Below are 12,801 nucleotides of genomic sequence, written 5' to 3' on the forward strand. Positions count from 1 at the left end.
TCAATTCAATACAGAACAATGCAAAACGGCAACAAGGAAGGAACAAGCCAGGGGGTTATTATTACATTTTCCACAAATACATTGAAACAGTTTTAATGGCTTTCTTATTGTCAGATTTTCCTATTGTGATCATGTATTGTTTGAACTCATTGATAAAGAGAGAAAAATGAGGGGTATGATTTGTAACTTTGGATTTATGAATGTACCATTTGCATAAAAACAATAAAAGGTCGACGATGTATAAGTGTTCTTTTGTATGAGATGGACAGTGGGTGAGGCCAAACATAACGTGTTCTAAGTACAGATATCTCGGAAAAATATAAAATAAGTATTCGTCGAGTAAGACAAAGCTAACATACTTCTATTTTCCTTATTTCATCTAAAGTTCAGTTTTAAAAGACATAATTTTATAAAGAAGACTGAAAACGTATAATAATAACAATAATAATATTAACAATAATAAAGGCATTACAGCTTGTCGCATCACTAATTAAAAAATAATATTTAAAAAGAAGTTCAGGTAATTTTTATTGTTAATAATCATTTTATTTAGTCCGTAGAAAGTCTATAAAAAATGTTATTCTACCTCAGACAATTGTATACCTAAAATAGAGGTTCCGGTCACATGGCTCAAACATTCGATATCACTGCGCTGGCTTCTTTGAAACAAACTTTAGCTTCATCATCTGGACAAAAACAAGTGGTTAGAGGTGAAACTTCTCTTTGTAGTACGTAACACTTTATCTCTTTTTTTATATATACATTGCAAGACTACAGAAGAAATATATTACTTTTTACTTTATTTTTTAAACAAAGGATATTTTACCCAAATTATAAATTACCACAAATAAGCATTTGAGTATTTTTGTTTATTTAAAAAAAAAGGTTTGTTACATGACATGTGCACTGAGAAATAATTACCCACTGCTGTCCATTTAAAAAAAAAAAATTACTCATACAATAAATTCAGTGCATTTAAAGTTCACTTGCATATTTGTGTACAAATCTCTACCTTATAAGGAACACAGCATGTTGATAAAGCAGACAATTACAGTAGTGACATTTTCAATGTGCCTCTATGGTGTTGTCAAAACATTCAGTAAACAGTCAACTTTCTTCATGATAATTTATGCTTTATTGTGCACACTAGTAACACAATAACACTTTTATTATGCCTGTAGTCTACTTCTGTGAGAATAGAACAAAAAGAAACCAAAACAAAAAGTCTGGGTACAGATGAGCATTAACTGCATTGAAATGTGTGTGAGTTTTGAAAACAAATAATCTCAATGTAAAATGAGAAAAATGTTTTGGATATTATAGAAAAATCAACAGTTGATTCCAGCACATAAATAAATGTTCTCACCTAAAGCTTGAGAAGAGTATCGAGTAATTACAAAACCTATCTTTTTTTAAATTTGTATCTTTTTGAATCTCAGAATTATTTCACATTTGCCTTTTTAAAATCCGCTTGACAGTGAATTTTATTTAATTTTTGACTACCATACATTTCTCACATAGTTGATAATCTGTCAGACTAAGTCATTCATCGCACTCTTGGCTTCACTGAATGGCAAAAATATACAAGGAATTTATAAAATAAAGTATTTATGTAAAGCCAATAAAAGCTTGCTTGTGCTCACAGTGAAAGATAAGAGCTTTTTGTTACAGAATACTGAGAATAAAAATGTTTTGCCACAATATGAAACAAAACATTAGGATTACAACTTACAGTAGTAGTAAAAACAGGAACAAACTAAAGCTTATTTTACACTGATTTCAAGTCAAAATCAGCATTTTATAAACACAATTTAACTATTAAATTGTTATCTAAAAGTTGTATTTATATCTCTAAATTGCCCTTTGGTTAAAATTTGTTTTACTCTAATTTAAAAAAAAAAGACGATGACCAGCTTAGCCAACTGTGCCAATGTTTGACTCTGTTACTTTTACAGGTTAAATTAGAATATTTTCAAAAACAATCTAAACTGTATAAATCCAATGCATTTAAATGTAATCAAATTTCATGTTTTGGATATAACACTTTGGGATTTATTGTATTGGTGATGTACATTGACTGAGATTTCTTCTTTTTAACTTTTCATAATTATTATAAACATGGTCTGAATTGGAATCATGTTGTCAGATAGTGGCCACAAGCCCAATTAAATCTACTTTTAGGTTGTAATGGTCTGATTGCTACACAACCAATGAAAAAACCAACTAGCATTTAGTGGTAGCAGGTGGTGGTTAGACAATTGGTCATCTTTTCAAGAATTTCCATGTCATTCATAACAGCTTAAAGTCATTCAAGAAAACCTTCAATGTTTTTTTGGGTTTCCTGTTTGCTAATTAGTTTAGCATTTATATTTTTAATTCAATATGTATAACAGTGACTGTTATGTGGAGCAATGTTTATCAAGTTCAAGAAAACCAAAGCCGTCACACCAAGTGCACTAGAAAAGATAGACTTCACAATAAAAGTCTGAACCCAACACTAAATCTTATCTAAACTTTACAAAAAAAACAATCAAACAAAAGATTCTTTCACTCTCTTGTTGATAAAAGTCTTCAAAAAAACGATTGCACATAGTCTCCCTTCAGAACAATCTGAGCAAATGTCTTTCACAAAAGCGTGTGTAAACTAGTTTTATAGCTTAAAATGATTATATCTAAAAATACAAACCCTCCAAAATGAGGCAGAATCCAAATTCTTCCCCTACCCCTCCAATTGTAGGGGCATTTGGAGGGGTAGGGGTGTCTAAAAATTGTTTTTTGAAAGGGAAATCCGTGTCGCGCTGTGCAGCAGAGGAGAATGGCATGAGGTGTGTGCTCTGAAGCACAGAAGTTTACATGTAAATGTAAGTAATGATTTTTTGTTTTAGCATGACTTTTGAAAGTTATAAAACTGATGCTGTTGTGTATTTTCCGAGTGCTGGCAGCTAAGCGCTAACGTGGATGACCGGCGACTATTAATGACATCATCGAGTCAGAGTGAGGTGCGAATTAAAAGACACTATTTTTTTGATAACTGTTTGGAGGGCTAAATGTAGGGGTAGGGGAAGAATTCTGATTCGGCCTAAGAAAGCGTTGTTCCAGTAAGCAGGACCCCTTTTATAAACCTGCATGTGTGCAACTTAAAATCACACAGAACCAATGTTCCCCTCAGATTTCAACGTTCCCATTTAAAATCCACTAGAGTTCTTGTTTGCCCACTGTTTTGACACACAGAACTGACCTGCCAGAATTTGAGTAATGTGTACTACGGAGAAAAAAAAAAGGTCTGCACACGTATAGAAACTGAACATTTGGCAAGTGCAGACATGAAGTAATTAGAAAGGTGAGCAAGCAGATTATGGATGGAATAGACCATTTGGGTGGAAGGTTCACGCCCTGCTTGAGAATTTAAAAGGAAATGCTCTATTACTTTAATAGAAAAGCTAGAAGAAGAAAAAAAAAAAAAGATTCATCAGATTCCCAAACGTGTCCATACTTTTGGAATAAATTACTGCAAAATGTCTTTAATTTTGTCCAAAGAACTAAGCTCACTACTGCTGTGTTCCGTCCAGCTTGTTGCGTTTACTCCTGCCCAAATCCTTCTGTCTCCTCGATGGCAAACATGAGTTTCTCCTTTAGTTGCTCGTAGGTCTTATAAGGAGGGAGGTCGAGACGATTAAAGCTGAACAAAAAGCAAGAGAGAAACAACATAAGTCAAAAGAATTTATTGATATTTATTTTTATTTAAATAGAAAAATGAGAATTTAAGTGCTTTGTTTAAAAGTCAAAGAATGTTTTTAATAGTTTTTTCTGCTTGTTGTTATGGATTTTAACATATAAAAAGAAATACATTGTTTCCCATCAAAAGCAAAAAGACAGTTAAGACTATAAACATGCACATTAGTGAGCTTTTTCACTAGGTATCAGCTTTGAGCAAAAAGTATGTCAAACATCTGAAAAGTAAAACGAGTCTTACCACGTGTGGCTTCGTGGAAGCCAATTTTCTTTGCCCACTTTCTCAATGCAAAACTTCTGTGGGCCATTGCTTCCTATAACAACGATGCATAAAGAATACATTATGAAAGGGATTCTATCAAGCAACACTGAACTACTGTGAAACATGCGTGTTTGTTCTTTCTGCATACCCATCAAGTCAGCAAATCCACCCATAGGAAGGCGACAGGTTCCTGCCACAAACTGCAGGAGTCTCATCCTTTTTTCATTGTCCATTTCCTTCACAAACTGCAAACGGATTATTATGCCGTCCTTAGTATTAACATTAGTGTGTCACAGTTATCTGGGCTCTGGTATTCAGTAGCTTTATGTGACCTAAAGTGAAAACTAACAGTGATAATAATAATAATGTTTATGGCAGTCCTCTTAGCCCCTTAGGACTAAATTGGATGCTATCTATATTTTACTTTACACACTTGGAGAATAAAGTTACATTTTCATCTGGCTTTGTATAAATAGATAAAAACATAAAAACTATAAAGACTGAGGAGATAAAACTATGAAAACTGCTAAAAAAAACCTTATTCTAAGATTTGATTAGACAAAAGGGCAAATTTTGAACTTTCACCCCCTCTATACAGTCATAGATGATCATTCATAAACCAAAAGTAAAACTGTCTCTTAAGAAAAAAAAACATAATGAATGAAATAAATAGAAAAATTCTGATATCAAAAATATAACCTTAAAAAATAAAAATACATGGAATTTAAAACAGGATTTGATAGAAATGTTTGCATAGAAAGAATGCCAACATTGACTTGAAAATTGAAAAGAATGCCAACAGACTAAATTACAGCTTATAACCGCTTTCATTCATTATTTTATATCCTTTAACAAAAAGAAGTTAAGAGGGGAAGTTACACCAGAGGCTGTGTACTCTGACATGATTTACTTGCTTTTATGTGATATGCATTAAAAAAAATGAATACATTTTACTATACAAACCTGCCAGAACCAGATGATTTGTTTGCTGTTTCGGGCATAATGTCTATAGATTGTGTTTCTTTGCCAGTCAGCCAGATCGATCTCCTGCATCCCACAAAGCATCACCTACAGAGGAGAAAGAAGGGATGGGGGTTTGAAATGACAAACCTATCAAATGCAACGGTCCTTTATTTCCAGAGGTTTAAATATCCTACACTGACTCTGCTATCACATACCATTAAATGCCACCACTTACAGATAATGTTGAGGAAAATTCTAGTAATTGCTATACCTCCAATTCCTTAGCATCAAAGTACTGGAGGTACTGCTGAGGAAGAACTTCATTGAAGCCTTCAAAAAATGCCTGTGTCTGCTCCTCCACTCCTCTGGAAAGTCTCCACTCTGCTACCAACCTGCATACAAAAAGTTAAACTTACATCAAGTTAAAATAGGGCCTCATGACTCAGAAAGTGATCACAGTGTTGAGTTTTTATTAAATTAATTGAACTTTGTTGAAACGCCCAGATTCCTTTCAATGTTTTTGTTTCAGTAAAATGCACTTATGAGTTTAAAATGTTCTTACCAACTACATAGGCCACTGTTGTCATGATAATGTGTAGATGTGTACATGTAAAACTTGTATTTATTATATTTCAGAAAACAGCTATACCTGATATATTCCTCTTTATTGTCCTCTGTCACTTGAATGTTTCCTCCATCGGGCTTCAGCTCATGAGTTGTGACTTCACCCAAGATCTCTTTATCAACTGAGAAAAACATCTCAAGGCCACATTCCTCAATATTGTTGTCCCTAAAGGCAAAACACAGAAGCTGTCATTTCTAATAGTGTCACAGGACATGGTTATATTTGCAAACGCATCCAATTACAATTTCAAATGTTTGCAATGTGTGCAGTTTAACACTTTGTCAGATCGGTTTTCATTTGCAGACAGTTTTTCGGAACAAGAAATCAATGCAGTTCATCTGCTTTCATGGGATACCTACTTGATCCAGATAAGTGAATTATAAAACTCAGGATCAATGGATTCCAGGTCTTTCAGAGTCAGAGGTTTGTTCAAAATCCGCTTGTAAAAGGGTAACGAGAAACCCGTGTCGATGAATTTCCCATGGAACAAAGCCTAAACAACACACACAGCAGGCCGCAGCACAGCCAGACGACAAACCTTATTAAAACGATCTTGTCATACAAGGTTTCAGCTGGCCTGTAATTGTGTGCCATGCTTAAAATATATTAACTGAATAATGATTTTTTTTTTTTCAATTTCAACTTAAAAAAGTAATTTAGAAATACAGATTTTTAGGTACCATAGCAATGAATCGTCCAATGAATTTGAAGTACTTGAGATGATCGGGATTGATGTAAGAAGCAGGATTGATCTGAAGACAGTAATTATCTTTGCCAGCATACTCAAACAAGCAGTACATGGGGTTTAGAACTTCATGGGAAAGTAAGAAGAACCATTCCCTGTGAGCGATACAGCAAAGACAAAGCAGAATTTAGTGCAAACAGACATACTGGTCAAGACAGCAAAACTGTTGATGGTCAAGCATCAATGAAAATGTAATGAGATTTGTTAAATTATTTTTTTTTAATTTTGCTTTTGTTAGCTGTGGGTGTAGCCTCAAAAAGCAATTAGGATAAGTATGATAAGACTTGTCATGACTGCTAATAAAAAAAATGACAAAGAAACTACCTGGCCACACCTCCATAGTCCAAACCCTCTTCTCCAGGAAAAATGATCCACAGCCTCCGCCTAAGATCTTGAGGGTGGAAACTCATAATCTTTTAAAGCAAAGCAAGGACGTTAAAAAAAAAAAAATAAATAAATAATCACGCACACCTCAAGATATGAGATAATAAATCACGTTAAATGTGGTTTAAGAGCTTCATCTCCTAACCTGCTGGAATGAATCCTCAAACAAGGTTTTCCTGGAGACGGTAATCTTAATATGCTGAGGCATTGATAATTGCTAAAAAAAAAAAAAAAAAAAAAGAAAAGAAAAACTACAAGTTAGATTTTAGCTGCGGTTCCTAAATTTTCTGTAAAATAACATTTTCCTTTGCTTGATAAGAATTCTACTTTATGAGAATATAAAAAACTAAACAGTCAACACACCCTAAAAGGTTAAATGAACTGGTTCATACCTGACACCAGAATCTAAAATATTGCACTTTGGCTTTGAAATCCCTGACATAAGTTATCTGTGGTCCATTCTCTCTGTGGAAACAAGCAGAAAACAGCAAAAGCAATAAATCTCATCAATCAATAAATGGTTTAAATAACAATGAGTCTATAAATAATTGCTTGTTTGTTAAGTAACTATTGACAATTAGAATTAGGAGAGTGGTTTTTGAGGTGGCACAATGCGCATTTCAGTTACATTTTTGGGTTATCATTATGTTTCTTGTTTATGTCAATAAACTCATCTATTGGCGAAGGGTAAGTTTGATCAATTTCATTCATTAATCGCATAGTTAAAAAAATAATTCTAAAAGAAAGTCATTTATTTTAAAAATTAAATGTATTAAATGTTTGTTAAACTGTTCCTTTAAAGCAGTGTCTTGGAGTTTTTAAAAAATGTTTTTCTCTTAACTTGCTAACTTTCTTTAATTGACATTGCTTGTTATATAAAAGCAATCTTCATAATCAAACAAAATTGCTTTTTGGAATAAAAATGTGGAAAAATAAATTGAGGTTTAGCTATTTTATGTGAAACTATATGTTTTGCTAAAGATACTCAGCCCGAATAAAAACTGTCTAAACAATATTCTGTTGATTTCAGCTCCTGCACAAAACCTTACAGTGATGAGGATTTCCCTGTGCGAGGGTCAATGTACGTCGTGGTCCTACGATTGTGATCCACATAGTAAGGAATACCGTCCACAGTGAACCTCATCTCCCAACCTTCTGGGAGGGGTTTGTCATTCAGCAGCCTGAAGGACGCAAATCACACCCAGGAGATCAACAAACAATTACAAACTAACAGAAGATGAGTACAGATGCCAAAAAAAACAAGAGACAAAAGACAGCATGCTCTCACCCTTGCCTCCTCGGATCCTCCCACTGAGTAGTGCGAGTTGGGTGATGAACAAAATACACTCTACCATTGGTGTCTGTTCTCTTCTCTGGAACACAAGTTTGAATCCTTTTTGTGTATTAAAGTCAATGTGAATTCATTGGAATGCATTTCTACTAACATCTGATCCAAAGTACTATGAAAGACAATTTTAGCAGCTACATTTATAAAGCTGTCTTTTCTTTGATATTTACCCCAGCCATGTGGCAGAGGTCCCAATGGGTCAAACTCTTTACTGGCTATGGCTGCCAACTGGTCTTGAAGCTAAATCAGAGACAAAATGGAATGAGTATAAATAAAATAATAAAAATTAAAAAAAATTACTTCATGAAATATTTAACTACCGGTATGCTACAATCACAACTGGTTTGCAGTATCTTTCATACAACCAAGTGTAATAAAAGTAAAACTGACCACAGATCGTATTTTGTTCAAGTACAGCTCCAAAAAAGCTATAAGAAAAAATCTTTCTCTTATTAATATTTTGTCTTCTGTTTGAATCCCTGATGTTCATTTCTTTTTACCAGAAGTTTATTTTCACATGTTTTGACTGCAATTTTCTTTAGAAGGATTTTAGCCCATCGTGTCGAATCATCATCAGCTATTTGTGGAAGACCGAAGTCACGACAGACATCTACATCATGATCTGTAGATTTGTCCTACCTGAAAGACCGTCCTTACCCCATAAATGAACCTCTGGTTGAAGTGCTGCATGGCTCCCTGGAGCTGGCTGCGTTGATGCTGCCACTCTTCATAGTTTCGCACCGACTCCTGAGTGGGCCGCTGCCATGTTGTCGTTCGTGTTATGTGGTCAACATAATACACCCTACCCATTGGGTCCACTCTTCTTTCCCAACTAAAATAAAACAAATTAAGTAAGAGAATAATGCTGGGTTCAAACGTATTCTTACATGTTTAAATATGCTATAAAACAAGCAGTAAACATGGAATATGAATAATGGAAATATTTGTTGCATGATTTTTCTTTTTCTTTTTGTACCCGGTAGGAAGAGGCTCTGGTCGATCCCAAGTCGTCCTTTTTTCAATGTGATCTACATAATATACTCTTCCATTCTGGTCCACTCTTTGCTCCCATCTGAAATGTCAAAATTATTAGAAAACTCTTTTTTTATCCTGTAATCACTGCATTTTGCATTTAGCCAAAAACCTATATCATCAGAAGTCGATGTACTGAAAGAAAACAAGAGGGTTAATAATAAGTTGCTCTTTACCCCGGTGGTAAGGGGCAGTTGTTGACAGAACTGGTTGTAGGAGTTGGTGTGGTTGAAGCGGTTGTGGTGGCAGCGCTTGGTTTGGGGCTGGGGTTTATGGCTGTAGTCTGTGGTCGAGGGTTTGCCCTCTGTGAGGAAACTGTGGTACCGGCTCCTCCACCTGACTCCTCCAGCTGCTCTGAACATCCACTCTGGAGTGTCTGAGAGAAGCCATGGGGGGCTGAGGCTTCACTCAGCTCACTTGGGCAGGAACTACTGGAAGATGCTAGAAAAACATAACTTGACGTAAGTAAGCAGTACTAGACTTTATAAATATATAAACAAAAGTTTTCATGCTGTTATTACATGCTGAAGCAGCAGATCTGTGAGGCATGGAAGCTGGAGGTCTGGCAGGCCGAGAAGGAAGAGAGGTGGCGGAGCCACCTAGGGTGGGGGAAGGAGAATCTGTGCCGTTTGCTGTATGATCATTCGATACGATGACCCAGTCATCTGAGTCACTGGACGGAGATGAGTCCATGCTTGATCTAAACACAGCAATAACAAAAAGTCAGTAAGCCTTTTTCAAAACAAAAACAGGAAAATTCATTTCACTCCTAAATGCCATTGAAAAAGTTGGATTATGGTATTTTACTAAAAGTGAATTTAACCTGTTGACTGTGTTGCCATTTTGTCTTGAAGTTCCATTTGGAAGAGCAGCTAGAATAACAAATAAAAAACATGAGATTTTTGTCAAATTATATGTGGTTATAACACAACCAAATACTAACAGTATCTTATTTAATTAAATATTACTAGGAAATGCTAGTGTAAATAAAGAAAGCCAATTTTAAAATACATAAAAGTTAAAGATACAACACATCAAGATCCTTGTCATTACAATACTGAATACATTTTTTGTTAAATTGATACAAAATACAAATACAAACCGTTAGTGCCCTCTGGTGGCTCATATATGTATGACTGACTTATATGTATGTTTACAGACCCACTGCAATGAAATGTTTTTAACATGTTCTTGTGTATTTTTCTGATGATGGAGAACATACATCAAGAGACTTCAGCTAAAATTGCATTTGAGTTTTTCTTGATTCAACTCATTGTGAATCAGGAGCAAACAAAAAAAAACGGCATTGGAAAAAGTTTGTAGCTGTGATGTTGAAGAAACAGCAAGCCACAAGTTTCCTGCACCACTCCATTCCGACACATTTATTTTTAGACAAAAAGATCAATGGACGTCTTCATTTTTTTCCTCAAGCTGGCATCTGGCTCAGAACTGTACAACTATATAGCTCCAATATTGCTCAACATTTTTGTTAGGTAGGTGATAGGTTGAGGTTGTGAGGCGCTGAAAGTTAACAGGAGAGAATGTCAACAGACGGATGATGGGAAGTAGGGGCAGGCTTACTCTGCGCTTTTAGTCCCACCCACAACTCAGAGGTGAATTTCTAATGAAATTCTGCAGCTCAGCAGAAACTGTCCCAGAAAACGACACAGATTTTTTACAATGTTGGCTAAAAATGACAATCATAATTAAAAGACCACTGGGAACACTTTAAAAATAGATCAAAAGATGATCGGAGCGGGCCTTTAAACTTCAAAATTAAATTTAGTGACATGCACTCTAAATACATAAATGCTGTTCACCAAGTGTGAATATACAACACCTGGTCAAAAACAAGTTGTTTTTTCTATTAAGTCTAAATTTGCCCTGTTTTCATGGTAATTCAGTTTTTTGCTTAGTCATGTTCCAATTTAGCAATAATAAACCACAGAGTAAAAACCCAATTGAGCTGCCAAAAGTAATATCTTAACCAAGCTGATTTTGTAATAACATTTTGACATAATCCGATTATGGATGTCAAAAAATGGAATGATGTAATCTTCATTCTAACAAGTGCACTCCTACAACAATTAGAGAAACAGAAAACACGCACAGCAGTAAATGTCATCCTCAGACTTTGCTAAACTGTTTTTGTAGAATTAGATTTGTGTGGTTTTCATATTCTGATTTTTTTTCACGCTGTTTTCGTAAAGGATCCCTTCCTTACCTTGCTCAGACTCTGCTTGTGCAAGAGCCTCTGGATGCACCTGCATACCATCCAGGCAAACGGAGAGCTCACCAACTACATCTAGAGAGTTTCTGCCGGTGGAAAGCTGCAGTGACTGAACCACTTCACATACTAAAAACGGGACAAACAGAACACAGATTATCGCATGCTTTTCATGAGCAAGAAAACTTAACTTATAGCTTTAAAACACACAAAGAAATAAAAGAAAAAAAAACATTTCTGGATCAAACTACTACAAATGATTAAAAAAAAACTCAGTCAATGTAACCTTAGGTGACCCATCACCTAAAGGGCATGTCACAGCACTGCTACATACAATCTGCACATAGTCTACGGAGGAAATTTCGGTCTTTCATGTTACATGCGTGATATATGTCATTCACAAGTGTTTCTTGCGTTTGTCATTAGTCTGTGTGTGCAGATGTCCATCGAGAGTTTCGTGTCTTTCCGTGAAATCGGTTTTAACCTGTTCACAATTTTCGGTCGGTTGAGTACATGCATAGTTTACATAGTTCATACGCATTTGTGAACTCCCCACAGTTACTTCCTCAGATGGTGCCTAACAGCTGACTTAGACCTGGGAACTTTAACTGTTTAATTAAAACAAAGCATTGTAAAGCCCAGCGGCGGGTGCTGACCATGGTGCTGACACGATGGGATTTCTGCTCAGTGCTCTAAAACAGTGTTTTTCAAACAGTGTGCCGCGGCACACTAGTGTGCCGTGGGATATGGTCAGGTGTGCCGTGGGAAATTGCCCTCATTAACTGATCATAAAACATTTTCCATCTCCAGGAAATCAGGTCTTTGTTCATCCAAACAGGCCCTGATAAAACACTGAGAAGTTAGGAATATGAAAGATCATAAAATACTTTTTTCTTTGTGTTAACTTGATTCTATTAAAAACATTTTGATAAGAATGACGGTACCGCGATTTAGCCGCAGCTTCAGACGTTTTCGGAAAAGTCCCGCCCCTTTAACTGCCTCCACCAATCATTCTTGGAGGCTTAATGACACGTCATCAGTCTGACCAATCAGAAGTGGTTAAAGTCTTCACTTCCTTGTTCTTAATGCTGCTGATAAAGTTGCTCAGTTCTAACAAAAATACCAGCTAAAGCTCGTCTTTAGTGGTGTAGTTTTCCGCTCAGAGAAGCGAGTCTATCTGCGTTTGGCGGCTACTTGCACTACATCTACCATGATGCATTGGTTTAAAGTGACAGCGTCTCAACACACAATGAATATTCGTTGTTAAACGTCTTGAAACCACAACGAACATGCAAACATTTTTTAAATCTTCTAACTTAACTTTTATTACATCTTTTAGAAAAAACAGCTGCAGCTTCCAGCTTTTTCTGCCATGTGAGATTGCGGAGGGGCTGCAGATCAATAGAGACTATGAGTTTCTCCTTTTTTTTTTTTTTTTTGGATGCTGGTGTGCCGCGGGATTTTTGTCAAGGTTAAAGTGTGC

The 12,801-nt window shown here is 35.6% G+C and overlaps 1 protein-coding gene across 4 annotated transcripts in view; it reads right to left on the reverse strand.

Annotated features, from left to right (window-relative positions):
• Window positions 1–783: 783 nt before the first annotated feature.
• The window catches only part of LOC101167949 (E3 ubiquitin-protein ligase Itchy), a 14,855-nt gene continuing 2,837 nt past the window's right edge, over window positions 784–12,801 (reverse strand). For 3 of the 4 annotated variants that reach the window (XM_023954924.1, XM_023954925.1, XM_023954928.1), the window contains 20 exons: window positions 11,316–11,447; window positions 9,915–9,963; window positions 9,613–9,791; window positions 9,268–9,532; window positions 9,036–9,131; window positions 8,717–8,891; window positions 8,230–8,299; window positions 8,000–8,084; window positions 7,761–7,892; window positions 7,104–7,176; window positions 6,857–6,928; window positions 6,652–6,740; window positions 6,263–6,422; window positions 5,942–6,075; window positions 5,607–5,747; window positions 5,229–5,349; window positions 4,958–5,062; window positions 4,143–4,239; window positions 3,974–4,046; window positions 784–3,679 (listed from right to left, as the gene is read on the reverse strand). In XM_023954924.1, coding sequence (XP_023810692.1) covers window positions 3,580–3,679; window positions 3,974–4,046; window positions 4,143–4,239; window positions 4,958–5,062; window positions 5,229–5,349; window positions 5,607–5,747; window positions 5,942–6,075; window positions 6,263–6,422; window positions 6,652–6,740; window positions 6,857–6,928; window positions 7,104–7,176; window positions 7,761–7,892; window positions 8,000–8,084; window positions 8,230–8,299; window positions 8,717–8,891; window positions 9,036–9,131; window positions 9,268–9,532; window positions 9,613–9,791; window positions 9,915–9,963; window positions 11,316–11,447 — 2,348 coding nt within the window. In that variant the 3' untranslated portion in view covers window positions 784–3,579. The remainder of the gene's footprint in view (window positions 3,680–3,973; window positions 4,047–4,142; window positions 4,240–4,957; window positions 5,063–5,228; window positions 5,350–5,606; window positions 5,748–5,941; window positions 6,076–6,262; window positions 6,423–6,651; window positions 6,741–6,856; window positions 6,929–7,103; window positions 7,177–7,760; window positions 7,893–7,999; window positions 8,085–8,229; window positions 8,300–8,716; window positions 8,892–9,035; window positions 9,132–9,267; window positions 9,533–9,612; window positions 9,792–9,914; window positions 9,964–11,315; window positions 11,448–12,801) is intronic. The other variant, XM_023954926.1, reaches the window with a different exon arrangement.

Source organism: Oryzias latipes, chromosome 5 (assembly GCF_002234675.1).
Source record: "Oryzias latipes chromosome 5, ASM223467v1".
Classification (NCBI taxonomy): domain Eukaryota; kingdom Metazoa; phylum Chordata; class Actinopteri; order Beloniformes; family Adrianichthyidae; genus Oryzias; species Oryzias latipes.